The sequence below is a fragment of the Pelodiscus sinensis genome, unplaced genomic scaffold (assembly GCF_049634645.1).
Source record: "Pelodiscus sinensis isolate JC-2024 unplaced genomic scaffold, ASM4963464v1 ctg95, whole genome shotgun sequence".
NCBI lineage: Eukaryota > Metazoa > Chordata > Testudines > Trionychidae > Pelodiscus > Pelodiscus sinensis.
In genome coordinates, this window is record NW_027465954.1 from 269117 (window position 1) to 296956 (window position 27840).

The window sequence follows — 27840 nt, forward strand, 5'->3', positions numbered from 1 at the left end:
TTCACGGCCAAAGGGCAGGGCCTGGAGCTGCTGTCACGCCGCACATCACCGCCCCGCCCCCCTTCTCCTCCTACTGTGGCACTCATAACATAAGAACACTCGGCTGACTTCTCAACACTCTTGCTTTTATAGACCTCTATCATATCCCCCCTCCGTCTCCTCTTCTCTAAGCTGAAAAGTCCCAGTCTCTTTAGCCTCTCTTCATATGGGACCTGTTCCAAACCCCTCATCATTTTAGTTGCCCTCCCCTCTCCCAGCCTCTCTCTTCCTCTCTCCCACCTCTTTTTCCCAGTCTCCCCCAGTTTTGTTCAATAAAGAGAGATTCTATTATTGAACACACGTTTTCTTTATTTTGTACATCACGAAGGGGGGTTAGGGAAGGGTAAGTGGAAGGAGGTGAGGGAGGAATGGGGTACGCGCCCCCGATGGGGAGGACTGGGCTGGCTCTGCAGGCTTCTCCGGGTGGAAGTTCTCCTGCAGCCCCCCGATTGACCCCCCTCCCCGGATGGCAGCCTGCGGCAAGTGCAGCCGGGCTGATGGCCGACTGCTGTGATGTTCCGCGTGTGGGCACTCAGGGCACTCCAAGCCAGGACTGCTTTGCAAGCGGGGAACTCTGAGAACTGTCTGTCCGGGGTGGGGGTCGGGTCCCTTTAAGCACAGCCCTCGGCTAGCCTGAGACAGCAGCTCCACGCTCTAAGTCCTAATCTGATGCCCTGCCGGCACTGCTTCCAGCCAGCCTTAACCTCTGTTCAGGGTCCACTCTGTGTGGACATGCTAGTTCGAATTACAGGCAGTCCCCGGGTTACGTACAAGATAGGGACTGTAGGTTTGTTCTTAAGTTGAATTTGTATGTAAGTCGGAACTGGTACATATTGTAGGGGAAACTCTAGCCAAACATTTTTTTTAGTTTTGGATAGCATAGGGAAAGGTTAACTCCCCTCTAATGTTTGTTTTGCTGTCTGTTCCCCTGTTCAGAAGATTTCACATCTATTTCTGTCCCTGTGACAAACTCAGGACTAAAGGAGTAACTCATCAAATACCAAACAGCTCTGCACCATGCTTGGAGCTAATAGCTTTATTTCCACACACCACCCAGGGTTCTAGGAGGAGGGTCCTTTTTTTTAACACAATGAGGCCAGCACTTTGTTTGTTTTGGTGGAGTCTTTGTTTGCCCAGGGAGCCCAGCATGTATAGGGGGAGGAGGGGCGGAGAGGCTGCTTTTGTCTGCTGTTCCGCAGCCTGTTGCTCAGGGGAGGGGGCAGCCTGTTGCTGGCAGGGGGGGGAGGGGGGAGGCGTGCAGGATGCGAGGCCGCGGGGGTGGGGGGCAGCGGGCGTGGGGAGGCACTTTTCCTCTGCCCGGCAGCTCTGCGGGATCCCTGTCCCTGTGGCCAGCTGCTGCAGGCAGAGGCCAGTTGGAGCCGGCCGAAGAGGAGGAGGAGGTGGATTCTAGGACCCAGGTGAGCGAGCCCCGGGGACGCTGCTGCGCTCCGGGAGCCCGGCATGTATAGAGGGGAGGAGGGGCAGAGAGGCTGCTTTTGTCTGTTCGGCAGCCTATTGCTCAGGGGAGGGGGCAGCCTGTTGCTGGCAGGAGGGTGGGGGGGGGCAGCGGGCGTGGGGAGGCACTTTTCCTCTGCCCGGCAGCTCTGCGGGACCCCAGTCGGAGCCGGCCCGAGGAGGAGGAGGATCCTAGGACCCAGGTGAGCGAGCCCCGGGAATGCTGCTGCGCATGTGCGGGAGTTGCCTCACCCCGTTCGTATCTAGGGATCCGACGTAAGTCGGATCCACGTAAGTCGGGGACTGCCTGTAGCTAATTCGAACTAGTTTTTAAGTCTAGCTGCGCTAATTCGAATTAGCTTAGTTCGAATTAACTAATTCAAACTAAGTTAGTTCGAATTAGCGCTGTAGTGTAGACATACCCTAGCTGATTTAAAACAAAGAGTAGGACGTTTTTCTTCACGCAACACACCGTCAACCTGGGGAACTTCTTGCCAGAGGACGTTGTGAAGACAAGGACTTTAACAGGGTTCAGAAAAGAGCTGGATAAATTCATGGGAGTTAGTCCATCTATGGCTGTTAGACAGGACTGGAAGGAAGGGTGTCCCTGGCCTCTGTTTGGCAGGGGCTGGGAAAGGGGTAAACCAGGGGAGGGGTCACTGGATGATTCCCTGCTCTGTTCCCTCCCTCTGGGGCACCTGGCGCTGGCCACTGTGGGCAGACAGGTACTGGGCTGGATGGGCCTTTGGTCTGACCCAGCCTGGCCGCTCTGATGTTCTCATTATTCACGTACTGGTTGTGGGCAGCCGGAATTGCTGTAGCAGTTTACCATCCTGGGCAGCCCTTTGGATGGGATTTGTCCATTTTGTTGGTGCTCATATGAGCGAACTCTTGGCCATAGACTTGGAGACATTTGTTATGTGTCCATCTGACTGCATCAGTCTTTGTTTTCTGCTCCGGCAGATAAATGTTTGCCGCTCTGTCTTCATCTGGCTCTGGGTGAAGCAAGCCAAGGCAGCAGGGTGGGAGGTTGGTTGAGTCTAGCGTGGAATGGTAACAATTCACCAGGTCCTCCTCCTGTGGGTGGGGTGCCAATGTCCTTTAGTCGACTTTGGACTGAAGGTGCAGCCCGAGGTCTTCACCGACGAATCAGGACCCTGGGTCTGTCTTGCTGCCTGACAAGCAGTGGCCATCTCTGCAGGGTGTTGGCTGGATTGTGCTGTCTTTGACCCTGACATCTAGGCTGAAGATGACAGCGAATCCTGGGTTTGCCCCAAAGTCCTTCTGTGACCCTAGGCCAGTGCTCCAGTGCCTGGGTCTCCATTCCTGCCTGTGTAGGGGCTAGCAGCTCTGCCCTGCCCCACAGGGGTGTGAGGAGAAAGGCAGTAACGACTGTGAAGTGACCAGCACGTCCATGCAGGGGTCACATGGCTGCATAGCTATGTGGGTGCATGGAGATGGATAGGTGTGTGTGCGTGTGCCCATACATCTGCCTGCACACCATTTCAGTCTCAGTCTGGTGACCCTGGGGCATCCGTCCTCTCCCAGGTGCCATCTCAGTACATGACTCCAAAAGCCTGGACTTCGAGTCAAACCCTCGGCTGCGCCTCGTGGTTCAAGCAGAGACCGATGCCTCCTTCAGCTTCATGGTTGTGAACCTCAACCTGCAGGATGTGAACGACAACTTGCCACGCTTCCAGCTGCAGAACTATGTGGCCTTTATCTGGGAGTCACAGAGCTACGACGCCCCTGTCATACAGGTACCTCTGGGGAGGGGAGCCCCGCACTGGGAGATGGGAACCTCACACGTGAGCTCTGGGCACCAGAGGGTGGGAAGGGGAGGGCATGGCTGGATGGCCCTATGGATCTGAGCAGGTCAGGAAGGCAGGGGGAACAGGGCTGGATGGACTCATTGCCTGGGAAGGTGGATCACATTTGGATGGGCTCATTGGTCTGATTGGGGAGGGGGAATCCATGCTGGGACCTGAGGAGTATAACGGAGGGCTGGAATGGCTTGGAATGTGAGAATGGGGCAGGAGTGGCCTGTGGGACTGAGCCGGAAGTGTGGGATCAGGCCTGGAATAGCCTGTGTCAGTCAGAATTGGGGTTCGTCCTGATGTGTTCCTGACAGGTCCTCTGCTCCCTTCATGATCAGCGTTTGGCTGCCTGCCTGCATGCCTGTGCTCCCATCTAGTGCGTTAACCATGCTCAATCAGTCAACACAACAGACTCCTGAGAGAGCCCCCAGAGACCACAGATCAGATAAGGGTCAAAAGCACCCGAGTAGGTTTATTGTCAAACGATATACAATAATAGTTGTCAGCAAACAGACTCACTGCTGTGTCACTACACCTTGGATGTGTCTAGACTGGCATGATTTTCTGCAAAAGCGGTTGCTTTTGCGGAAAAACTTGCCAGCTGTCTACACTGGCTGCTTTGAATTTGCGCAAGAGCACTGACGATCTCATGTAAGATTGTCAGTGTTCTTCCGCAAATACAATGACTCTCCCGTTCGGGAAAAAGCCCTCTTGGGCAAATGCTTTTGCGCAAGAGGGCCAGTGTAGACAACTGAGAACCGTTTTGCGCAAAAAAGCCCCGATGGCGAAAATGGCGATCGGGCCTTTCTTGCACAAAACCGCGTCTAGATCGGCACGGACGCTTTTCCGCAAAAAGTGCTTTTGGAGTAAAGCGTCCGTTCCAATCTAGACGCGCTTTTCCACAAATGCTTTTAACAGAAAAACGTTTCCGTTAAACGCATTTGCGGAAAATCATGCCAGTCTAGACGCAGCCCTTATGTATTCCGTGGCAATGGACCAACGCCCATCTAAGCGCCCTAGATTTCCAGCACCCCTCCACGGTCAGTTGATCACCCTTTGGGGTGCACTTTTATACACAGGCACAAACAAGTTACACATCACTCCTGATGTATCAGCTTGCCACCTCTGTTGCCTAGTTACAGCCCCTTACCTTGCAGAAGGGGGTTTCCATTACTATCCATCACGCTGTTGATTTAGACCTGGTCCTGAACCTAGGTCCATATGTCTGTTATTTGTGGGGTGTGTTGGTACCAAGATGTTTCTTAACAAGGTGTTTTGTTACAACCCCTCGGGAATGGGCCTGTGCCTCTTAGATCTGAGTTTTTCTGTAATATCAGCCCTGTTCTTGCCAGTTTCTGTGAGCAGGACCTGGCGCTTGTTCACAGCTTAACTTTGCTTTATATGAGCAAAGTCTTGACCATTGCTCTCTAGGACTCAGGCCTCATACTTGGCCTGTGAGACGCGGGCTTATGTTTCAGACCCTCATCTTACTACAGCCCAGATGTGACAGGTTCCCCCTAGGGTGCCACCTGGAACTGGGGTACCCCTGAGCTCTCCGACTCACCAGCCTGGGCTCCCTGTACACTGTACTGCTGCAGCCAGTCTGCCAAGCCCTCTCCCAGGAGTCAGTCTGCACTGTACCTGCACAGATGCAGGTAGGGACACACCCAGCTGCAGTACATGCTGACACTGTGACCAGCCCTGGCTAGGGAACTTCCCAGCTCCTTAGGCACACACCTCTGGGGTGTAAACCCCAAATTATACCATCTTGCATTGAACAGGAAATGGGCATGAAATTCACCCCCTCCCTCAGTGTGGAGCAAAACATCCAACAGCTGCTGCTCTATGTTCTGACTCACACGGTGATCTTAGACAAAGCACAAGTGAGTTTATTAACTACAAAATGAAGTTTTTCTTCACTCAGCACACAGTCAACCTGTGGAACTCCTTGCCAGAGGATGTGGTGAAGGCTAGAACTTTAACAGGGTTGTAAAAAAAAAAGATAGATTTATGGAGGTTGGGTCCATCAATGGCTATTAGGCAGGATGGGTAGGGATGGTGTCCCTTGCCTCTGTTTCTCTGGAGGTGGGTGACGGGAGGGACCACTTGAGGATTACCTGTTGTGATCCCTCCCTCTGGGGCGTCTGGCCTTGGCCACTGTGGGCAGACAGGACACTAGGCTAGATGGACCTTTGGTCTGATCCAGTCTGGCCGTTCTTATGTTCTTAAAAGATAGATTTTAGGTGATTATAAGGGATAGCAAGCACAGCCAAGCAGATTACCTAGTGGGAACAGAGATAAGAACATAAGAACAGCCGCACTGGGTCAGACCAAAGGTCCATCTAGCCCAGTATCCTGTCTGCCGACAGTGGCCAGCACCAGGTGCCCCAGAGAGGGTGGACTGAAGACAATGATCAAGCGATTTGTCTCCTGCCATCCCTCTCCAGCCTGTGACAAACAGAGGCCAAGGGCACCATTCTCCTGCACCCCAAAACCCTTGGATGAGGGGTTTGGGGTGCAGGAGAGTGCTCTGGGCTGGGACAGAGGGATTTGGAGTAGAAGGGGTATCAGGGCTGGGGCAGAGGGCTGGGGTGTGCTGCTGGAGGTGCAGGTTCTGGCATGGAGCTGGGGGGAGGGTTTTGGGGTGCAGGAGAATGCTCTGGGTGGGATTGAGGTAGAACAGGGCCGGGGCAGGGAGTTGAGGTCCTGGGAGGACTCAGGGCTGCAGGCTCTAGGCATGGCTTACCTCCAGCAGCTCCCAGAACCACTGGTGAGGTGGGTCTGCATTTGTCCCATCCCCAAGCGCTGGCCTCACAGCTTCCATTGACCACACTTCCCAGCCAATGGGGGCAGAAGAGACAACACTGGGGGCAGGCGGCATACAGAGTCCCTTGGCCACCCCTTCTCTGAGGCCCTGCTCCTGCCCCACCCCTTCTCTGAGGCCCTGCCCCTGCCCCGCCCCTTCTCCGAGACCTCACCCTGCCCCGCCCCTTCTCTGAGGCCCTGCTCCTGCCCCACCCCTTCTCTGAGGCCCTGCCCTTGCCCCGCCCCTTCTCTGAGGCCCTGCCCTTGCCCCGCCCCTTCTCCAAGACCTCACCCTGCCCCGCCCCTTCTCTGAGGCCCTGCCCCGCCCCTTCTCTGAGGCCCTGCCCCGCCCCTTCTCTGAGGCCCTGCTCCTGCCCCACCCATTCTCTGAGGCCCTGCCCTTGCCCCGCCCCTTCTCCGAGACCTCACCTTACCCCGCCCCTTCTCTGAGGCCCTGCTCCTGCCCCGCCCCTTCTCTGAGGCCCTGCCCTTGCCCCGCCCCTTCTCCGAGACCTCACCCTGCCCCACCCCTTCTCTGAGGCCCTGCTCCTGCCCCGCCCCTTCTCTGAGGCCCTGCCCTTGCCCCAGCCCTTCTCCGAGACCTCACCCTGCCCCACCCCTTCTCTGAGGCCCTGCTCCTGCCCCGCCCCTTCTCTGAGGCCCTGCCCTTGCCCCGCCCCTTCTCCGAGACCTCACCCTGCCCCACCCCTTCTCCGAGACCTCACCCTGCCCCGCCCCTTTTCCGAGACCTCACCCTGCCCCACCCCTTCTCCGAGACCTCACCCTGCCCCACCCCTTCTCTGAGGCCCTGCTCCTGCCCCGCCCCTTCTCCGAGACCTCACCCTGCCCCACCCCTTCTCTGAGGCCCTGCCCTTGCCCCGCCCCTTCTCCGAGACCTCACCCTGCCCCGCCCCTTCTCTGAGGCCCTGCTCCTGCCCCACCCCTTCTCTGAGGCCCTGCCCTTGCCCCGCCCCTTCTCCAAGACCTCGCCCTGCCCCGCCCCTTCTCTGAGGCCCTGCTCCTGCTCCACCACTTCTCTGAGGCCCTGCCCTTGCCCCGCCCCTTCTCTGAGGCCCTGCTCCTGCCCCACCCCTTCTCTGAGGCCCTGCTCCTGCTCCACCCCTTCTCTGAGGCCCTGCCCATGCCCCGCCCCTTCTCCGAGACCTCACCCTGCCCCGCCCCTTCTCTGAGGCCCTGCTCCTGCCCCGCCCCTTCTCTGAGGCCCTGCCCTTGCCCCGCCCCTTCTCCGAGACCTCACCCTGCCCCACCCCTTCTCTGAGGCCCTGCCCCTGCCCCACCCCTTCTCCGAGACCTCACCCTACCCCGCCCCTTCTCTGAGGCACTGCCCTTGCCCCGCCCCTTCTCCGAGACCTCACCCTACCCCACCCCTTCTCTGAGGCCCTGCCCTTGCCCCGCCCCTTCTCCGAGACCTCACCCTGCCCCGCCCCTTCTCTGAGGCCCTGCTCCTGCCCCACCCCTTCTCTGAGGCCCTGCCCTTGCCCCGCCCCTTCTCCGAGACCTCACCCTGCCCCACCCCTTCTCTGAGGCTCTGCCCCTGCCCCACCCCTTCTCCGAGGCCCTGCCCCTGCCCCACCCCTTCTCTGAGGCCCTGCTCCTGCCCCGCCTCTTCTCTGAGGTCCTGCCCCTGCCCCGCCCCTTCTCTGAGGCCCTGCTCCTGCCCCGCCCCTTCTCTGAGGCCCTGCCATTGCCCCACCCCTTCTCTGAGGCCCGGCCCCTGCCCCGCCCCTTCTCCGAGGCCCTGCTCCTGCCCCGCCCAGGAACCTGTGGGGAAGGTTTAAAGGTTTAAAAATATTTATTAATAACTTGGGTGCCACAGTGGCACATCCAAACAAGCCACATGAACTCAGTACTGGTGCACAACACAAAATTCATTTTGCTCATGCGAGGAAACTCTTAGGCTATGTCTACACTGGCGGTTTCTTGCGCAAGAACATCTTGTGCAAGAGTTCTTGTGCAAGAACATGTCCACACTGCCATGTGCGAGCTGTGCTTTTGCACAAGAGCATCTATGGCAGTGTGGACGCTCTCTTGCCCAAGAAAGTGCTGATGGCCATTTTAGCCATAGGGCTTTCTTGCGCAAGAAATTCATGTTGCCTGTCCACACTGGCCTCTTGTGCAAGAACAGTTGCGCAAAAGGGCTTCTTCCTGAGCGGGAGCATCATAGTTCTTGCTCAAGAAGCCCTGATTTCACACATGAGAACGTCAGTGTACTTGTCAAGAACACATGGCCAGTGTAGACAGGAAGCAAGTCTTTGAGCAAGAGTGGCCGCTTTGGTGCAAGATCGTGCCAGTGTAGACACAGCCAAGGGGAGGGCGAGAGGGAGGCAGGGGCAGGGAATCAGCACTGGCTCAGCATGTCTGCATGGTTTGGGGGAAGGTGCAGGGAAATTGAGCTCAGCTGGGTTGCAGAGTGGGGAGGTCTGGGGAGCTGGGTTGGGCTGGGCTATGGGGTGTGTGTGTGTGGAGCTCAGAGCTCAGTTTGGCTGCAGGAGGAGGGAGGTGCCTGGAACCGGGGCTAGACTCAAGGGGAGGAAGGGACAGGGAATCAGCGCTTGGCTCAGCAGTTTTGCGGGACTTGGAGGAGGTGCAGGGAAAGGGGGCTCAGCTGTGCTGTGGGGGTGGCATGCAGGGAACCAGTGCAGGGCTCAGCTGGGCTGAGGTGGATGGGGGAGGGCATACAGAACAGATGGGCAGCTCAGCTGGGCTGGGAGGGGCTGCAGGGAACTGGTGCTGCACTCCCTTGGATTGTGGGGCATGGTTTTGGGAGAGGTACAGGGAACCAGCGGGGGTGGGCAGCTCGGTTGCAGGGGATAGAGGTGCAAAGAAGCCTAGTGGGGATGGGGGAAGGGGGGGGGAAACCAGGAGCCCTGAAATGACCTCCCCTGGTCCAAAAATTCCTCATCTGGGACCAGTCAGGTCCAGAGGGTGCCAGATCAGGGAGGTCCAGCTCCTACCCAAGTCCCTTCCTTGCACCCCTCCCTCAAAGCCAGACATCCTACCCCCAATCTGCTCCTGCTCCCTCCCCTGGCCAGACACCCTACATCCAGCCTGCTTCTGCCCCCCACCTCCCTCCCAGATCCTGCACCCCATCTCTATCCCGCTCCTTGGCAGCCCTGCCATCCAACCTAGCACCTAGCACCACCCTGTCCCTGGCCCCAACATGCTGCCATCCACTCTAGCACCCAGCAGCACCCTGTTCCTTGTCCCAGCACCCTGCCAGTCACCCTAGTGCCCAGCAGGACCATGTCCCTGACCCCAACCCCCTGCCACCTGCCTGCCCCAGCACTTTGTCCCAGGTGGAAACACTTTGGAGTGTGGATACATAGTTGATACTCCTCACTGCAGATACAGAAATGACACGTGCGTGCACAGTCAGACACATGTACACACACTCAGCACATCATAACCTCTCCAATGGCCTCTCTCGACACGTATCAAACGCTCGACCACGTCCTCATTACAGCATCGTAAGTGCACTGAGGAACAGGGCTGCAGGGCCACACCAGGCGCAGGACATCGTGGCTGCAGTGGCCCATGGCTCCGAGCTGGCACACTGAATCCCACGTGTTGTTTTGCAGGTTCTGGCCGATGATCCGGATCAGGGTGCAAATGGTCAGGTGACTTACGCAATCAACCAGTCGCTGCCCATGAATGGGCTGTACCACATTGATGCCCAGATGGGAACCATCACTACTGCAGCCATTCTGGACAGAGAGATCTGGTCGCAGACCCGGTGAGTTACAGCTGGCAAAGTGGGAGAAGGAGCGAGGTGTTCCGGGGATGCAATTAGGGGACCAAGCGCTTGCTGTCTTCAGATACACATTGGCTACATGAGACAAATGTAGCCCATCACGAGGCTCCATACAGACAGTGGGGCCCCACTCCACTGTCTCCCAAACCTCCACCCGGCTCCTTCCTGTCCTCACGGAGCTTGAACTCGCGAATCGCCTGTTTGCAGTGCTCAGGACACGCTGGGCGGGAGGGGAGGAGGTGGTAAGCGTGGCACCGCCAGGGCGGAAGAGGCACGGGCAGTGGGGGAGCTTGGCACTCGTGGGTTGTTCCAGCCCCAGAGCACCCCCAGAGTCAGCACCTGGACTGGCTGGGAATCTCTAGCATGCTTTGCAGCAGTTCAGACAAGAGCTGACGGGCCATTCTGGCCATAAGCTCGGCAACTCTCACATACGGGGGATGGAATGAATTTTGAGGTGCCAGTCACCTGCCAAGCCTGCGTCCTCTGAGCACCAGGCCCCCCCATCCCAAGCTCTCTGGGCACCATCTCCCCTGTATTTACTGCTCCACTGTGCCACAACCTTCGCGCCCCGCAAAACCAGCCTTCCCACAGTCCACATGCAGACCATCAGGCCTGCCATGCAGCCCACAAACACTGAGCACAAAGCCCCCCCACATCATACACTCTGTATACTACATACACCCTTCCCACAACCCGCTGGGCACCATGCAAGGACCCCCCTGCCTGCCAGCTGGGCCCAATGCACCTTCCCCACAGCCCCCCGGGCACCATGCAAGGACCCCCCCTGCCTGCCAGCTGGACCCAATGCACCTTCCCCACAGCCCCCCTGGGCACCATGCAAGGACCCCCCCCTGCCTGCCAGCTGGGCCCAATGCACCTTTCCCACAACCCCCCTGGGCACCATGCAAGGACCCCACCTGCCTGCCAGCTGGGCCCAATGCACCTTCCCCACAGCCCCCCTGGGCACCATGCAAGGACCCCCCTGACTGCCAGCTGGGCCCAATGCACCTTCCCCACAACCCCCCTGGGCACCATGCAAGGACCCCCCTGACTGCCAGCTGGGCCCAATGCACCTTCCCCACAGTCCCCCTGGGCACCATGCAAGGACCCCACCTGCCTGCCAGCTGGGCCCAATGCATCTTCCCCACAGCCCCCCTGGGCACCATGCAAGGCCCCCCTGACTGCCAGCTGGGCCCAATGAACCTTCCCCACAGCCCCCCTGGGCACCATGCAAGGACCCCCCTGACTGCCAGCTGGGCCCAATGAACCTTCCCCACAGCCCCCCTGGGCACCATGCAAGGACCCCCCTGACTGCCAGCTGGGCCCAATGAACCTTCCCCACAGCCCCCCTGGGCACCATGCAAGGACCCCCCCTGCCTGCCAACTGGGCCCAATGCACCTTCCCCACTACCCCCCTGGGCACCATGCAAGGACCCCACCTGCCTGCCAGCTGGGCCCAATGCACCTTCCCCACAACCCCCCTGGGCACCATGCAAGGACCCCCCTGACTGCCAGCTGGGCCCAATGAACCTTCCCCACAGCCCCCCTGGGCACCATGCAAGGACCCCCCCTGCCTGCCAGCTGGGCCCAATGCACCTTCCCCACAGCCCCCCTGGGCACCATGCAAGGACCCCCCCTGCCTGCCAGCTGGGCCCAATGAACCTTCCCCACAGCCCCCCTGGGCACCATGCAAGGACCCCCCCCCCTGCCTGCCAACTGGGCCCAATTCACCTTCCCCACAGTCCCCCTGGGCACCATGCAAGGACCCCACCTGCCTGCCAGCTGGACCCAATGCACCTTTCCCACAGCCCCCCTGGGCACCATGCAAGGCCCCCCCTGCCTGCCAGCTGGGCCCAATGAACCTTCCCCACAGCCCCCCTGGGCACCATGCAAGGACCCCCCTGCCTGCCAGCTGGGCCCAATGCACCTTCCCCACAGTCCCCCTGGGCACCATGCAAGGACCCCACCTGCCTGCCAGCTGGGCCCAATGCACCTTCCCCACAGCCCCCCTGGGCACCATGCAAGGACCCCACCTGCCTGCCAGCTGGACCCAATGCACCTTCCCCACAGCCCCCCTGGGCACCATGCAAGGACCCCCCTGACTGCCAGCTGGGCCCAATGCACCTTCCCCACAACCCCCCTGGGCACCATGCAAGGACCCCACCGCCTGCCAGCTGGGCCCAATGCACCTTCCCCACAGCCCCCCTGGGCACCATGCAAGGCCCCCCCTGCCTGCCAGCTGGGCCCAATGAACCTTCCCCACAGCCCCCCTGGGCACCATGCAAGGACCCCCCCTGCCTGCCAGCTGGGCCCAATGCACCTTCCCCACAGCCCCCCTGGGCACCATGCAAGGACCCCCCCCTGCCTGCCAGCTGGGCCCAATGCACCTTCCCCACAGTCCCCCTGGGCACCATGCAAGGACCCCCCTGACTGCCAGCTGGGCCCAATGAACCTTCCCCACAGCCCCCCTGGGCACCATGCAAGGACCCCCCCTGCCTGCCAGCTGGGCCCAATGCACCTTCCCCACAGCCCCCCTGGGCACCATGCAAGGACCCCACCTGCCTGCCAGCTGGACCCAATGCACCTTCCCCACAGCCCCCCTGGGCACCATGCAAGGCCCCCCTGACTGCCAGCTGGATCCAATGCACCTTCCCCACAGCCCCCCTGGGCACCATGCAAGGACCCCCCCTGCCTGCCAGCTGGGCCCAATGCACCTTCCCCACAGCCCCCCTGGGCACCATGCAAGGACCCCCCCTGCCTGCCAGCTGGGCCCAATGCACCTTCCCCACAGTCCCCCTGGGCACCATGCAAGGACCCCCCTGACTGCCAGCTGGGCCCAATGAACCTTCCCCACAGCCCCCCTGGGCACCATGCAAGGACCCCCCCTGCCTGCCAACTGGGCCCAATGCACCTTCCCCACTACCCCCCTGGGCACCATGCAAGGACCCCCCCCTGCCTGCCAGCTGGACCCAATGCACCTTCCCCACAACCCCCCTGGGCACCATGCAAGGACCCCCCTGCCTGCCAGCTGGGCCCAATGCACCTTCCCCACAGCCCCCCTGGGCACCATGCAAGGACCCCCCTGACTGCCAGCTGGGCCCAATGCACCTTCCCCACAGTCCCCCTGGGCACCATGCAAGGACCCCACCTGCCTGCCAGCTGGGCCCAATGCACCTTCTCCACAGCCCCCCTGGGCACCATGCAAGGACCCCACCTGCCTGCCAGCTGGGCCCAATGCACCTTCCCCACAGCCCCCCTGGGCACCATGCAAGGACCCCACCTGCCTGCCAGCTGGACCCAATGCACCTTCCCCACAGCCCCCCTGGGCACCATGCAAGGACCCCCCTGACTGCCAGCTGGGCCCAATGCACCTTCCCCACAGTCCCCCTGGGCACCATGCAAGGACCCCACCTGCCTGCCAGCTGGGCCCAATGCACCTTCCCCACAGCCCCCCTGGGCACCATGCAAGGCCCCCCCTGACTGCCAGCTGGGCCCAATGCACCTTCCCCACAGTCCCCCTGGGCACCATGCAAGGACCCCACCTGCCTGCCAGCTGGGCCCAATGCACCTTCCCCACAGCCCCCCTGGGCACCATGCAAGGACCCCACCTGCCTGCCAGCTGGGCCCAATGAACCTTCCCCACAGCCCCTTTGGGCACCATGCAAGGACCCCCCCCTGCCTGCCAGATGGACCCAATGCACCTTTCCCACAGCCCCCCTGGGCACCATGCAAGGACCCCCCCCTGCCTGCCAGCTGGACCCAATGCACCTTTCCCACAGCCCCCCTGGGCACCATGCAAGGACCTTACCTGCCTGCCAGGTGGGCCCTATGCACCTTCCCCACAGCCCCCCTGGCACCATGCAAGGACCCCCCCTGCCTGCCAGCTGGACCCAATGCACCTTTCCCACAGCCCCCCTGGGCACCATGCAAGGACCTTACCTGCCTGCCAGGTGGGCCCTATGCACCTTCCCCACAGCCCCTTTGGGCACCATGCAAGGACCCCACCTGCCTGCCAGCTGGGCCCAATGCACCTTCCCCACAACCCCCCTGGGCACCATGCAAGGCCCCCCCTGACTGCCAGCTGGGCCCAATGAACCTTCCCCACAGCCCCCCTGGGCACCATGCAAGGACCCCACCTGCCTGCCAGCTGGGCCCAATGCACCTTCCCCACAGCCCCCCTGGGCACCATGCAAGGACCCCCCTGACTGCCAGCTGGGCCCAATGCACCTTCCCCACAGCCCCCCTGGGCACCATGCAAGGACCCCCCCTGCCTGCCAGGTGGGCCCAATGCACCTTCCCCACAGCCCCCCTGGGCACCATGCAAGGACCCCCCTGACTGCCAGCTGGGCCCAATGCACCTTCCCCACAACCCTCCTGGGCACCATGCAAGGACCCCACCTGCCTGCCAGCTGGGCCCAATGCACCTTCCCCACAGCCCCCCTGGGCACCATGCAAGGACCCCCCTGACTGCCAGCTGGGCCCAATGCACCTTCCCCACTACCCCCCTGGGCACCATGCAAGGACCCTACCTGCCTGCCAGCTGGGCCCAATGCACCTTCCCCACAGCCCCCCTGGGCACCATGCAAGGCCCCCCCTGACTGCCAGCTGGGCCCAATGAACCTTCCCCACAGCCCCCCTGGGCACCATGCAAGGCCCCCCCTGACTGCCAGCTGGGCCCAATGAACCTTCCCCACAGCCCCCCTGGGCACCATGCAAGGACCCCACCTGCCTTAACATGCTGAAAACTGAACACCCCACACTTCTGGGGCACCATGTACCACCCTTAGAATCATCGCACACTAGACTGGAAGGGAGATCGAGAGATCCAGTCCAGTCCAGTCCAGTCCCCTGGCCTCACAGCTGGACCAGGCACCGTTTAGACCCTCCCTGCTAGACGTCTGTCTAACCTGCTCTTCAATATCTTCAGGGATGGAGATTGCACAACCTCCCTAGGCAACTTATTCCAGTGTTTGACCATCCTGACTGTTAGGAAATGTTTTCTAATGTGCAACCTAAACCTCCCTTGCTGCAGTTTAAGCCCATTGCTTCTGGTTCTATCTCCAGAGGCCAAGGAGAACAATTCCCCCTTCTCCTTGTGACACCCTTTTAGATATTTGAAAACTGCTCTCATGTCCCTCCTCTGGCTTTTTCTTTCCAAACTTAACAAGCCCAGTTCTTCCTGGAGTGATTGCTCATGTCCAGTCCATGTAGGTGTGTGCGCGCATGCATCATCAGAAATTGTTCTCTTAGCAGTACCCGTCTGGCCAGCATCCCTGGAGTGGCCCCGGTATACTGGCCAATATATACCCCTGCTGGCTCTCCACCCCCTTGAGTCCTTCTTACCGCCCATGTCAGTGGTTGGAATGTGCTCCTGCTCTTGCTCAGCATGTGCCCTTTAGCATCACTCGACGTTACAGGTTTTTGTTCTAGTTTCAATTACGTTCTTACCGGTTTTTAAGCAGTTGTGAAGTGGTATTACCCGGTGCTAAGGACCCATCAGGGTTCTTGCGCCACGCGCCCGGCATGTGCCGTGGGGCATGGCCAGGCCTCAAGGCTTCAAGCTTTGTAAGAAGTGCCAGAGGCCTGTGCCCTGCGGTTACCCACACTCTGTCTGCCCGAAGTGCTTGGATGATTGTTGGAGGCCTGCAAAATCTGTGTGGAAGAAAACAATGTCCTCACTCTGTGTTTGTAAGCAACAAGCCCAGAGGCAGCTTTACTGCGAGCAATTGCAGGGGAAGGGACTACAGTCTAGGCAGATCTTCGAATACGAACAATAAAAGGGTGATATGCATACTGTCTATTACATACACATCGGAGGACTACAGTCTAGGCAGATCTTCGAATACAAACAATAAAAGGGTGATATGCACACTGTCTATTACATACACATCGGAGGACTACAGTCTAGGCAGATCTTCAAATACGAACAATAAAAGGGTGATATGCACACTGTCTATTACATACACATCGGGGGACTACAGTCTAGGCAGATCTTGGAATACAAACAATAAAAGGGTGATATGCACACTGTCTATTACATACACATCGGGGGACTACAGTCTAGGCAGATCTTGGAATACAAACAATAAAAGGGTGATATGCACACTGTCTATTACATACACATCGGAGGACTACAGTCTAGGCAGATCTTGGAATACAAACAATAAAAGGGTGATATGCACACTGTCTATTACATACACATCGGAGGACTACAGTCTAGGCAGATCTTCAAATACGAACAATAAAAGGGTGATATGCATACTGTCTATTACATACACATCGGAGGACTACAGTCTAGGCAGATCTTCGAATACGAACAATAAAAGGGTGATATGCACACTGTCTATTACATACACATCGGGGGACTACAGTCTAGGCAGATCTTCGAATACGAACAATAAAAGGGTGATATGCATACTGTCTATTACATACACATCGGAGGACTACAGTCTAGGCAGATCTTCGAATACGAACAATAAAAGGGTGATATGCACACTGTCTATTACATACACATCGGAGGACTACAGTCTAGGCAGATCTTCGAATACGAACAATAAAAGGGTGATATGCATACTGTCTATTACATACACATCGGAGGACTACAGTCTAGGCAGATCTTGGAATACGAACAATAAAAGGGTGATATGCACACTGTCTATTACATACACATCGGAGGACTACAGTCTAGGCAGATCTTCAAATACGAACAATAAAAGGGTGATATGCACACTGTCTATTACATACACATCGGGGGACTACAGTCTAGGCAGATCTTCGAATACGAACAATAAAAGGGTGATATGCATACTGTCTATTACATACACATCGGTTAGAATTCCTCTCCGTTCCCTTCGGAGCTGTCTTACTGTCAAGGCTGTCACCGAAGTCAGCATTCCATTCTTATCTTTAGAGCGAAGCAGAGAAGCATCTCTTTAGAAATCTCGCCTAAAAGTGAGCTTGGCTCTTGCTCTCCTACTGACCAACCTAAGATGACTACACACAAGTCCCTTATCCTCTTTCCCTGCTTCCACATGTCAGGCGTTCAAGCTGCACACAAGCGGGAGAAAGAGTTGTGCCTCAAGATTAAACTGATGGAAGTGGCTTTACAACCAGCACCAGTGTCAGACCCGGCTGCAGGAGGCATCAGGCCATTTGCGCCGCTCGCCGGCACCGCACAGACCTCGGCACTGGTCGCAATCTCTGGTGCCTCAGAGGAAGGGGAGGTCTAGCAGGGGCAGGTCACCCCACAGGGCATGCCCTCCATCGGGCGCCAAGCCCAGACCATCTCGGTCAGGTAAACGACTTCACCCACACCAGGATCCCAGTCCAATGAGGGAATTCCCAGAGCCTCCTACCCTGGAGGCTTTCAAGGCAGCCAGGGACTTGATTGAATTGTCCTCCTCTCCTACTTCAGCATCGGCCCCGGACAAAGATCTGGACCACGTCTGGCGCCGATCGGAGATCTGGGCACCCAGCGCCCTGGCACAGGAGCCGAGGAAACTCCACTCTGCACGCATTCCCGGCACCAAGTATGGCACTGTCTGTAGTCCCGGCACCTGTGGCAGCCTTGACCCTGGCCCGTAACTTGGCACCAAAGCCAGCACTAGGGCAGGGCCCTCAAGCGGCACTGAGCGCAGCACCGAGCTCCGTAACCGCTGGCCCCACTCAGGGCATATCAGGCCCGGGCCCAGCCATGCCTCCTCCGCCTCCCCCTCCTCGTCACCACGGCGAGCCGGAGACGATGGCCCGGCACACCCCAGCAGCAAGGTAACTGGCTGCATCCACCTTAGCTCCACCCTGGTCAGCCTCAGAGTACTCAGCCGACTTGGAAGCGGAATCCACATGGTCATCAAGGGCAGTGTTAAAGTTAAAGTACCCCTTTAAAAAATGATAAGTAGAATCATAGAACACTAGGACTGGAAGAAACCTCGAGAGGTCATCGAGTCCAGTCCCCTGCCCTCATGGCAGGACCCAGCACTGTCTAGACCATCCCTGATAGACATTTATCTAACCTGCTCTTAAATATCTCCACAGATGGGGATTCCACAACCTCCCTGAGCAATTTATTCCAGTGTTTGACCATCCTGGCAGTTAGGAACTTTTTCCTAATGTCCAACCTAAACCTCCCTTGCTGCGATTTAAGCCCCTTGCTTCTGGTTCTATCCTCAGAGGCCAAGATGAACAAGTTTTCTTCCTCCTCTACGTGACACCCTTTTAGATATCTGAAAACTGTTATCATGTCCTCCCTCAATCTTCTCTTTTCTAAACTAAACAAACCCGATTCTTTCAGCCTTTCCTCATAGGTCATGTTCTCTAGACCTTTCATCATTCTTGTTGCTCTTCTCTGGACCCTCTCCAATTTCTCCACATCTTTCTTGAAATGCGGTGCCCAGAACTGGACACAATACTCCAACTGAGGCCTAACCAGTGCAGAGTGGAGCGGAAGAATGACTTCTTGGTGTCTTGCTCACAACACACCTGTTAATGCATCCCAGAATCATGGTTGCTTTTTTTGCAACAGCATCACACTGCTGACTCATATTCAGCTTCTAGTCCACTATAACCCGTAGGGATGCAGATTAGGCAGGTCGATATTGCAAATGAGGAAGGGATTTAAATATCCCATGCCTAATTTGCATAAAAATGGCCACCACGTTATGCCTTTTTCAACAGATTCCTTATACCTCCTGCAAGTTCGAACTACCTGTTATTCCTCCTGCAATGAGGTTTAACAGGAAGTTCGAACTAGGGCTTTATTTCGAACGCCCGTTTCACTGCCACGTGTAGACGCGGACAGTTACTTTGGGCTTGTAAATTTCAAAAATGACGCCCATCCGGGAAGATGCAAATCAAGCGTGGGATATTTAAATCCTGGGCTTAATTTGCAATTCCGAATGCCTACACTTGCAGCCCTTATTTTAAGAGCGATAAGGAATCTTTCGGAAAAGGCTTTATTTTCCAAAAGATCCGCGTCTAGACTGGCGCCTTTTTGTGGCAAAGCTCCAAGCCGGAAAAAAGCAGCAGCCATTTTTATGCTAATGACGCGGGGGAGATTTAAATCTCCGCTTCATTTGCTATTGCGATAGGTCTAATTTGCATCCCTTTTACAAAAAAGGGATGCAGTCTAGACACAGCCCTAGTGAAATAGTTTTTCCTAATATCCAACCTGGACGTCTCCCACCACAACTTGAGACCATTGCTCCTTGTTCTGTCACCACTGAGAACAGCCTCTCTCCATCCTCTTTAGAACCTCCCTTCAGGAAGTTGAGGGCTGCTATCAAATCCCCCCTCACTCTTCGCTTCTGCAGACTAAACAGACCCAACTCCCTCAGCCTCTCCTCACAGGTCGTATGCTTCAGCCGCCTAATCATTTTGTCTGCCCTTCACTGGACCCTCTCCAAAGCGTCCACATCCTTTTTGTAGTGGGGGGCCCAGAACTGGACACAATACTCCAGATGTGGCCTCACCAGAGCTGAATAAAGGGGCATAATGACATCTCTGGATCTTCTGGCAATGCTCCTCTTAATACACCCTAGTATGCCATTAGCCTTCTTGGCTACAAGGGCACACTGTTGACTCATATCCAGCTACTCATCCACTGTAACCCCCAGGTCCTTTTCTGCAGAACTAGTACTTAGCTGGTTGGTCCCCAGCCTGTAACAATGCTTGGGATTCTTCCGTCCCAAGTGCAGGACTCTACACTTGTCCTTGTTGAACCTTGTCAGATTTCTTGTGGCCCAATCCTCCAATTTGTCTAAGTCATTCTGGACCCTATCTCTGCCCTTAACCGTATCTACCTCTCCCCCTAGCTTAGTGTCATCTGCAAACTTGCTGAGGGTGCAATCCATCCCCTCATCCAGATCATTAATAAAGATATTGAACAAAAACAGTCCTAGAACCGAACCTTGGGGCACTCCGCTAGAAACCAACCGCCATCCTGACATCGAGCCGTTGATCACTACCCTCTGGGCCCGGCCTTCTAGCCATCTTTCTATCCATCTTACCGTCCATTTATCCAATCCACAATCCCTTAACTTGCTGGGAAGAATATTGTGGGAGACCGTATCAAAAGCCTTGCTAAAGTCAGGGTATATCACATCCACTGACTTTCCCACGTCCACCGAGCCAGTTACCTCATCATAGAAGCTAATCAGATTGGTCAGGCACAACTTGCCCTTTGTGAATCCATGCTGACTATTCCTGATCACTTTCCTCTCTTCCAAGTGCCTCAAAATGGATTCCTTAAGGATCCCTTCCATGATTTTTCCAGGAACCGAGGTAAGACTGACCGGCCTATAGTTCCCTGGATCGTCCTTCTTCCCTTGTTTAAAGAGGGACACTACATTTGCCTTTTTCCAGTCATCCGGGATTTCTCCCAATCTCCACGACTTTTCAAAGATAATGGCCAAAGGCTCCTCAATGACATTTGCCAACTGCCTCAGTACCCTCGGATCCATGGATTTGTGTATGTTTAGCTTTTCTAAATAGTTCCTAACCTGTTCTTTACCCACCACGGGCTGTCCATCTTCATCCCATCTTGTGTCACTTAGCGCATTAGTCCAGGAGCCTACCTTGTCCATGAATACAGAGGCAAAGAAAGCATTGAGTACTTCAGCTTTCCCCACATCATCTGTCACTAGGTTACCTCCCTCATCCATTAGGGGCCGCACACCCTCTCTGATCACCTTCTTGTTAACATGCCTGTAGAAACCTTTCTTGTTATCCTTCACATCCTTTGCCAGTCGCAATTCCAATTGCGCTTTCGCCTTTGTGATAACTTTGTATAGCTCGCATTCTCGAGCTATACATTTAAACCCCTCCCTGGTCATTTGTCCAAGTTTCCACTTTTTGTAAGCTTCCTTTTTGTGCTTAAGTTCACCACGGATTTCCCCTGTAAGGTAATCTGGTCTTCTACCATGTTTGCCTCTCTTGCTGTGCATCGGGATGGTTTCTTTCTGTGCCTTCAGTAAGGCTTCTTTAAAATCCTGCCAGCTGTCCTGGACTCCTTTCCCCTTCATGTTAGCATCCCAGGGGATTCTGCCCATCAGATCTCTGAGGGTATGTCTACACTACAAAGTTAGTTCGAACTAACAGACGTTAGTTTGAACTAACTTTCATAGGCGCTACACTAGCGCTCCGTTAGTTCGAACTTAATTCGAACTAACGGAGCGCTTAGTTCGAACTAGGTAATCCTCATTCCACGAGGATTAAGCCTAGTTCGAACTTGCTAGTTCGAATTAAGGGCTGTGTAGACCCTTCATTCGAACTAGTGGGAGGCTAGCCCTCCCCAGGTTTCCCTGGTGGCCACTCTGGCCAACACCAGGGAAACTCTACTGCCACCCTCCCGGCCCCAGACCCCTTAAAGGGGCACGGGCTGGCTACAGTGCCCGTGCCAGGTGCAAGCCTGCCAGCACCCAGCCAGCAGACCCTGCACCTGGCACGGATCGAGCCACCCACCCGATGCCCCCCAGCCCTCCCCCTCTTCCCGGGACCAGCCTGGCGGCTCCCGGGAGCTTGCCCGGGACCGCAAGAGGCGGGCACCCGCCTGAGCTAGTGCGGACATGGTGGACCTCGTCCACGATCTACGCACTAGGCGCAGGAAAGTGGCCATCTAGGGCAGGAGAGCTGCCAGCCTGGCCACCCAGGAGCAGGTGTGCATGAAAATCAAGGTGGTCCACTGAGACCCCCAACCCTGAGCCCTGAGCTTACAATGGCCGTACTGGGTCAGACCAAAGGTCCATCTAGCCCAGTAGCCTGTCTGCCGACAGCGGCCAACCCTAGGGACCCTGGAGGGGATGGACTGAAGACAGTGACCAAGCCATTTGTCTCGTGCCATCCCTCTCCAGCCTTCCACAAACCTTGGGCAGGGACACCACTCCTACCCCCTGGCTAATAGCACTCCATGGACCCAACCTCCATGACTTGATCTCACGTCCCTTTAAACTCTGTTCTAGTTCTAGCCTTCACAGCCTCCTGCAGCAAGGAGTTCCACAGGTTGACTCTTTGCTTTGTGAAGAAGAACTTTCTGTTACTAGTTTGAAGCCTGCTACCCATTCCTTTCCTTTGGTGTCCTCTAGTCCTTCTTTATGGGAACTAATGAAGAACTTTTCTGTATGTACCCTCTCCACCCAACTCCTGCTTTTAGAGACCTCTATCCTGTCCCCCCTCCGTCTCCTCTTTTCTAAGCTGAAAAGTCCCAGTCTCTTTAGCCTCTCTTCATATGGGACCTGTTCCCAACCCCTGATCATTTTAGTTGCCCTCCCCTCTCCCAGCCTCTCTCTTCCCCTCTCCCACCTCCTTTTCCCAGTCTCCCCCAGTTTTGTTCAATAAAGACAGATTCCATTTTTTAACACAATTGTCCTTTATTTTGTACATCAAGAAAAGGGGCTAGGGAAGGGTAAGTGGAAGGAGGTGAGGGAGGAATGGGGTACGAGCCCCCGATGGGGAGGACTGGGCTGGCTCTGCGGGCTTCTGGGTGTGGAAGCTCTTCTGCAGCCCCCCAATTGCCCCCTCCCCCCAGATGGCAGCCTGCGGCAAGTGCAGCCGGTCTGATGGCCGAGTGGTGTGATGTGCCCAGTGTGGGTACTCAGGGCACTCCAAGCCAGGACTGCTTTGCAAGCGGGGCACCCCTGAGAACTGTCTGTCCGGGGTGGTGGTCGGGTCCCTCTAAGCACAGCCCTCGGCTAGCCTGAGACAGCAGCTCCACGCTCTAAGTCCTCATCTGATGCCCTGCTGGCACTGCTTCCGGCCATCCTTAAGCCTGGTTCAGGGTCCACTTAATGTGGACATGCTAGTTCGAATTAGCAAAATGCTAATTCGAACTAGTTTTTAGTTCTAGACGCATTAGTTCGAATTAGCTTAGTTCAAATTAGCGCTGTAGTGTAGACGTACCCTGAGGGAGTCAAAGTCTGCTTTTCTGAAGACCAAGGTGTGTATTTTACTTCTCTCTTTTCTTCTTTTGGTCAGGATCCTGAAATCTACCATCTCATGATCACTGCTTCCCAGGTTGTCACCCACCTCTACTTCCCCTGTTAGTTCCTCCCTGTTTGTGAGCAGCAGGTCAAGTTGCTCATGGCCCCTGGTCGGATCCTTCAGGACTTGTAGCAAGAAGTTATCCCCAACATTCTCCAAAAACCTCCTGGATTGCCTGTGTACTGCCGTATTGGTCTCTCAAGAGATGCCAGGGTGATTAAAGTCCCCCATGAGAACCAGGGCCTGTGATCTGGAAGCTTCTCTCAGTTGTTTGAAGAAAGCCTCATCTACCTCATCCACCTGATTTGGTGGCCTGTAGTAAACACCAACCACAACATCACTGCTGTTGTTTGCACCTCTAAACTTAACCCATAGACTCTCAGCGGGTTTTTCTCCCTCTATATACTGGAGTTCTAAGCAATCATAGAGCTCTTACATATAGTGCAACTCCTCCTCCTTTTCTCCCCTGCCTTTTGTTCCTGAACAGTCTATACCCTTCCATGACAGCGCTCCAGTCATGCGAGTCATCCCACCAAGTCTCTGTTATCCAATTAAATCATATTTCTTGGACTGGGCCAGGGCCTCCAGTTCTTCCTGTTTGTTGCCCAGGCTTCTCGCATTCATGTACAAACACCTCAGATAACCAGTTGATTGCCCTATCTTCTCCATTCAAATCAGGGGTCATCCTTTCTTGCCCCTTCCTCTCTGCATTTCTTCCCGGTATCCGACTTTCCCACTCCCCTCAGGGTTTTGGTCACCGTCCCCCAACAAACTTAGTTTAAATCCCTCCTCATTAGGTTTGCAAGCCTGCCCGCGAAGATGCTCCTTCCTCTCTTCGTTAGGTGGATCCCATCTCTTCCTAACAATCCTTGTGCCTGGAACAGAGTCCCATGGTCGAAGAAACCAGAGCCCTCTCTGCGACACCATCTGCGCAACCACGCATTTACGTCCTCAATTCAATGATTCCTGTCCGGTCTTTTCCCTTCAGCAGGGAGGATGGACAAGAACACCACTTGCACTCCGAATTCTTGGATCCTTCTTCCCAGGGCTACATAATCCGCAGTAACCTGCTCAAGGGCATTCTTGGCCGTATCATTAGTTCCCACATGGAGAAGCAGGAAGGGGTAGCGATCCGAAGGTTTGATCAGCTTGGTAAGCCTCTCAGTCACATCCTGAATTCAAGCTCCCAGTAAGCAGCATACCTCTCGAGATTCCAGGTCCAGACAGCAGATGGATGGCTCAGTCCCTCTTAGGGGGGAGTCCCCGACCACCACCACCTGTCGTCTTCTTTTGGGGGGTGGTGGTCACGGAACCCCCATCTCTAGGACTACGCATCCAATGCGTTCCCTCCGGTAGTGTTTCCTTCCGGTTTCTTCCTTGTGAGGTCCCTTCCAAAACATTCACCACTGCAGAGCCTGTGGAGAGAGCCTGAAAGTGATTACTTACCTCTATAGCATTGTGGAATTCCCATGCTGGCCTTTTTCCCCTTCTAGAAGTTACATGCTGCCACTTCTCTTCCTGGTCCTGTACTGCCCTCTCTGGCACTTCCTCCTGCCGTGCTTGCAGGATTAAACGCTGCCTTCTATCGAGGAAGTCTTCATCCTCTCTGATTGAGCGTAGGGTCGACTCTTGGGCTTCCAGTCCTCTAATTTTTTCTTCCAAAATGGCAACCAGCTTGCACTTGGTGCAGATGAAATCCATTCTTTGTTCCGGGAGGATGACAAACATGGCACACACTGTGCAGGTAACAACAGCAGACCTATCACCATCCATACCTGCTGTCCTGGAAAAAGGATTTAAAAGAAAGGCAAGAGAACCTCGCGCCCTTCCCTCTCCCCTTCCAAACTCCCTCTCTAAACTCCCTGTTAGCACTCACCTGTTGTCAAGCTCCTTGGTCTCTTGCTCACTGCTTTATAAAGCCCTGGACTGCCTGAAAGTCCCTCCCCCTACCAAGGCTCGGCCAATCAGCAGAGGCTTCTAGAATTCAAACTTTAATTAGAAGCCAACAATTTTCACCTGCCAGTGACAGCACACACTCCGTGAAGGGGAGGGGCAAGGAGAAGGGAGAAAAAAAAAAAACCTCACTCACAAACACAAGCTCAGCACACAGCAAGAAAGCCCCAAACACAACACACACTGCAGACAGCCACTTTCCTCAAGAGTCCTTTATCTGCTTCTTCTTTACCTGGAGAATTCCCTCTCAAAGGATCATTAACATGATCTCGCAGACGCGCTAGTTCGAATCACAGCTGATTCGAACCAGGAAGTGCGCGCCGGGACGCGTTAGTTCGGACTAAAGCCCTTTTTAAGGAGTAACATTAGTTCGAACTAAGGGCTTTAGTCCGAACTAACGCATCCCGGCACGCACCTCCTGGTTCGAATCAGCTGTGATTCGAACTAGCACGCCAGCGAGATCATGTTAATGAAGTGCGGGATATTTAAATCCCTGCTTCATTAACTACTTTGGTCGTCTCCATTTGCATCCCTAGTCCGAACTAGGGATGCAGTGTAGATGTACCCTAAACTCCCTGTTAGCACTCACCTGTTCACAACATATCCTTATATACCAACATGTCCTGGCCCCAGCTAAGAAGGGGCACGGACCTGTACCCAGGTTGGTCAATGGCAAAGCCCGCCCAAGGAGTTGAGTGCTGCTGTGCTAGTATTCAGTGGGCCTTCACAAACTGCAATGGGCAGACACAAGGCCTAGTGTATTACACCTGAACCCAGACATCAGTCAAGCTAACACAAAGGGCCTGCGGGAATGCTGAGAGCAGCTTTGCAACACCTCTCCTTGGCCTCAGAGGACAGGACAAGAAGCAATGGGCTTAAACTGCAGCACGGGAGGTTTAGGTTGGACATTAGGAAAAACTTCCTGCCTGTCCAGGTGGTGAAACACTGGAATAAATTGCCCAGGGAGGTTGTGGAATCTCCATCTCTGGGGATATTTAAGAGCAGGTTAGATAAATGTCTATCAGGGATGGTCTAGACAGTGTTGGGTCCTGCCATGAGGGCAGGGGTCTGGACTCGATGACTCTCGAGGTCCCTTCCAGTCCTAGTGTTCTAGGATTCTATGATATGCCTGGATAGTTGAAGTCCCCCGTCACCACCAAATCCTGTGTGTTGGATGATTTTGTTAGTTGTTTAAAAAAAGCCCCATCCACCTCTTCCACCTGGGTAAGTGGCCTGTAGTAGACCCCTAGCATGACATCACCCTTGTTTTTTACCCCTTTTAACCGAACCCAGAGACTCTCAACACGTCTGTCTCCTACGTTCATCTCCACCTCAGGCCAAGTGTGTCCATTGTTAATATATCAGGCAACACCTCCTCCCCATTTTCCCTGCCTGTCCTTCCTGAGCAAGCTGCACCCTTCTATAGCAACATTCCAGTCGTGTGTATTATCCCACCAGGTCTCTGATACCAGCGATGGCATAGCTGTGTTTGTTTATTAGCACTTCCAGTTCTTCCGCGCTGCATGCGAGGGCACAGGATCCCAAGTGACACTGATCCTGTGGCTTTGTCTCTGCCCTGTAGCCTGGTGGTGACAGCGATGGACAGAGGGAACCCGCCTCTCATTGGCTCGGCCACTCTGACTGTAGTGGTGATGGACATTAACGATAACAGCCCCACCATCCCCCTGCCCTGGGAGGTGCGGGTGCCTGAGAGTAAGTGGAGTGCACGGTGGGGGGTGGCACGAAGGTGAGCACGGTTCACACCCTGCTAACTGTGCAACCCTGGGATCTGCATACCAATTAGTATGCAAAACCTAATTTACATGAGTCCTCAACTGCTTGTTCCATGCCTGACCATGGTGCCCGATCTCCCACGGCCATGGGGCGCTGCTGTAGTGAAGGTCTCTAGCCTAGGAGCTGAACCACGGCACCGCAGCCAAGAACACCCCTCCTGCCAGGCTCTGGCCATGGTAGGGTGGCCTCTTGCACAGCCTGGGGTGGGGGCACCCTGGGCGCCTCGGCAGAGCCTCTGGCCTGGACCAGGGCTGTAGCTGGCTGGTCACAGGTGGCTGAAGGCCCCGTCTCAGAGTCGTGCTCACCTGTCAGGTGGCCCTAGGGAGCTCACCCACTCCACTGCAACGAGGCGCCAGCCAGCCCCCAGCACCCTCCGCTGCACCCCGGCACCCCAGAATTTGAGCCCCTTGTCTCCCCCCACCTCGCCCCGCAGCAGCCCTGGCTGCCCTTCCATCACTGCCTGCCTCACTCACCAACCGCCCCCCTCCCCAGCTCCCCGAACGGGAGCCCCTGCCTTCCGCCTGCAGCCCCCACCTGCTGCTCCTGAGCCCATCTCAGCCCTGGAGTCTCCGGATGGAGCTTCCTCTGCCTTTCCCTGTAGGCGCCAGGTAGCCTTGCACCCCATATGGGAAATGCTGAGCTGGGTCCCCCTCCCGTCGTGGGGCGGGGGGCAGGTCCCAGCCTTTGAGCCTCTGGGCTGCTGACAGCAACCCCCCCCCCCACAGACACCCTGCTGGGCACCGAGATCACCCAGGTGACAGGGAACGACGTGGACTCTGGCCCAGCTCTCTCCTACATGCTGGGGCCGGATGGGGCGGCAACAGGACCTTTCAGCATCCTGCGCTATGGGGGCCGCATCGCGCTGACGGAGCCCCTGGACCACGAGCAGCACGACCGCTACGTGCTCACCATCCGCTCCTCCGACTCCCGGCACGAGACCGAGGCCAACCTCACCGTCATCGTAGAGGACGTCAACGACAACGTACCCACCTTCAGCCAGGGGCTCTACCAGGTACTGTGTCGGGCACGGGGCCACTACGCCTGCCCCCGGGACACCCGCCCCACAGCCTGGCCCAGGGACACCCGCCCCACAGCCTGGCCCCGGGACACCCACCCCACAGCCTGCCCCCGGGACACCCGCCCCACAGCCTGCCCCAGGGACACCCGCCCCACAGCCTGGCCCAGGGACACCCACCCCACAGCCTGCCCCAGGGACACCCGCCCCACAGCCTG

The 27840-nt window shown here is 56.3% G+C and overlaps 1 protein-coding gene across 4 annotated transcripts in view; it reads left to right on the forward strand.

The window, feature by feature from the left end:
- Positions 1-27840, forward strand: part of DCHS1 (dachsous cadherin-related 1) — a 154736-nt gene that overhangs the window by 113861 nt on the left and 13035 nt on the right. For all 4 annotated transcript variants that reach the window (XM_075917306.1, XM_075917305.1, XM_075917307.1 and 1 more), the window contains 4 exons: positions 3043-3254; positions 9716-9870; positions 26396-26526; positions 27333-27619. In XM_075917306.1, the coding sequence (XP_075773421.1) occupies positions 3043-3254; positions 9716-9870; positions 26396-26526; positions 27333-27619 (785 nt within the window). The remainder of the gene's footprint in view (positions 1-3042; positions 3255-9715; positions 9871-26395; positions 26527-27332; positions 27620-27840) is intronic.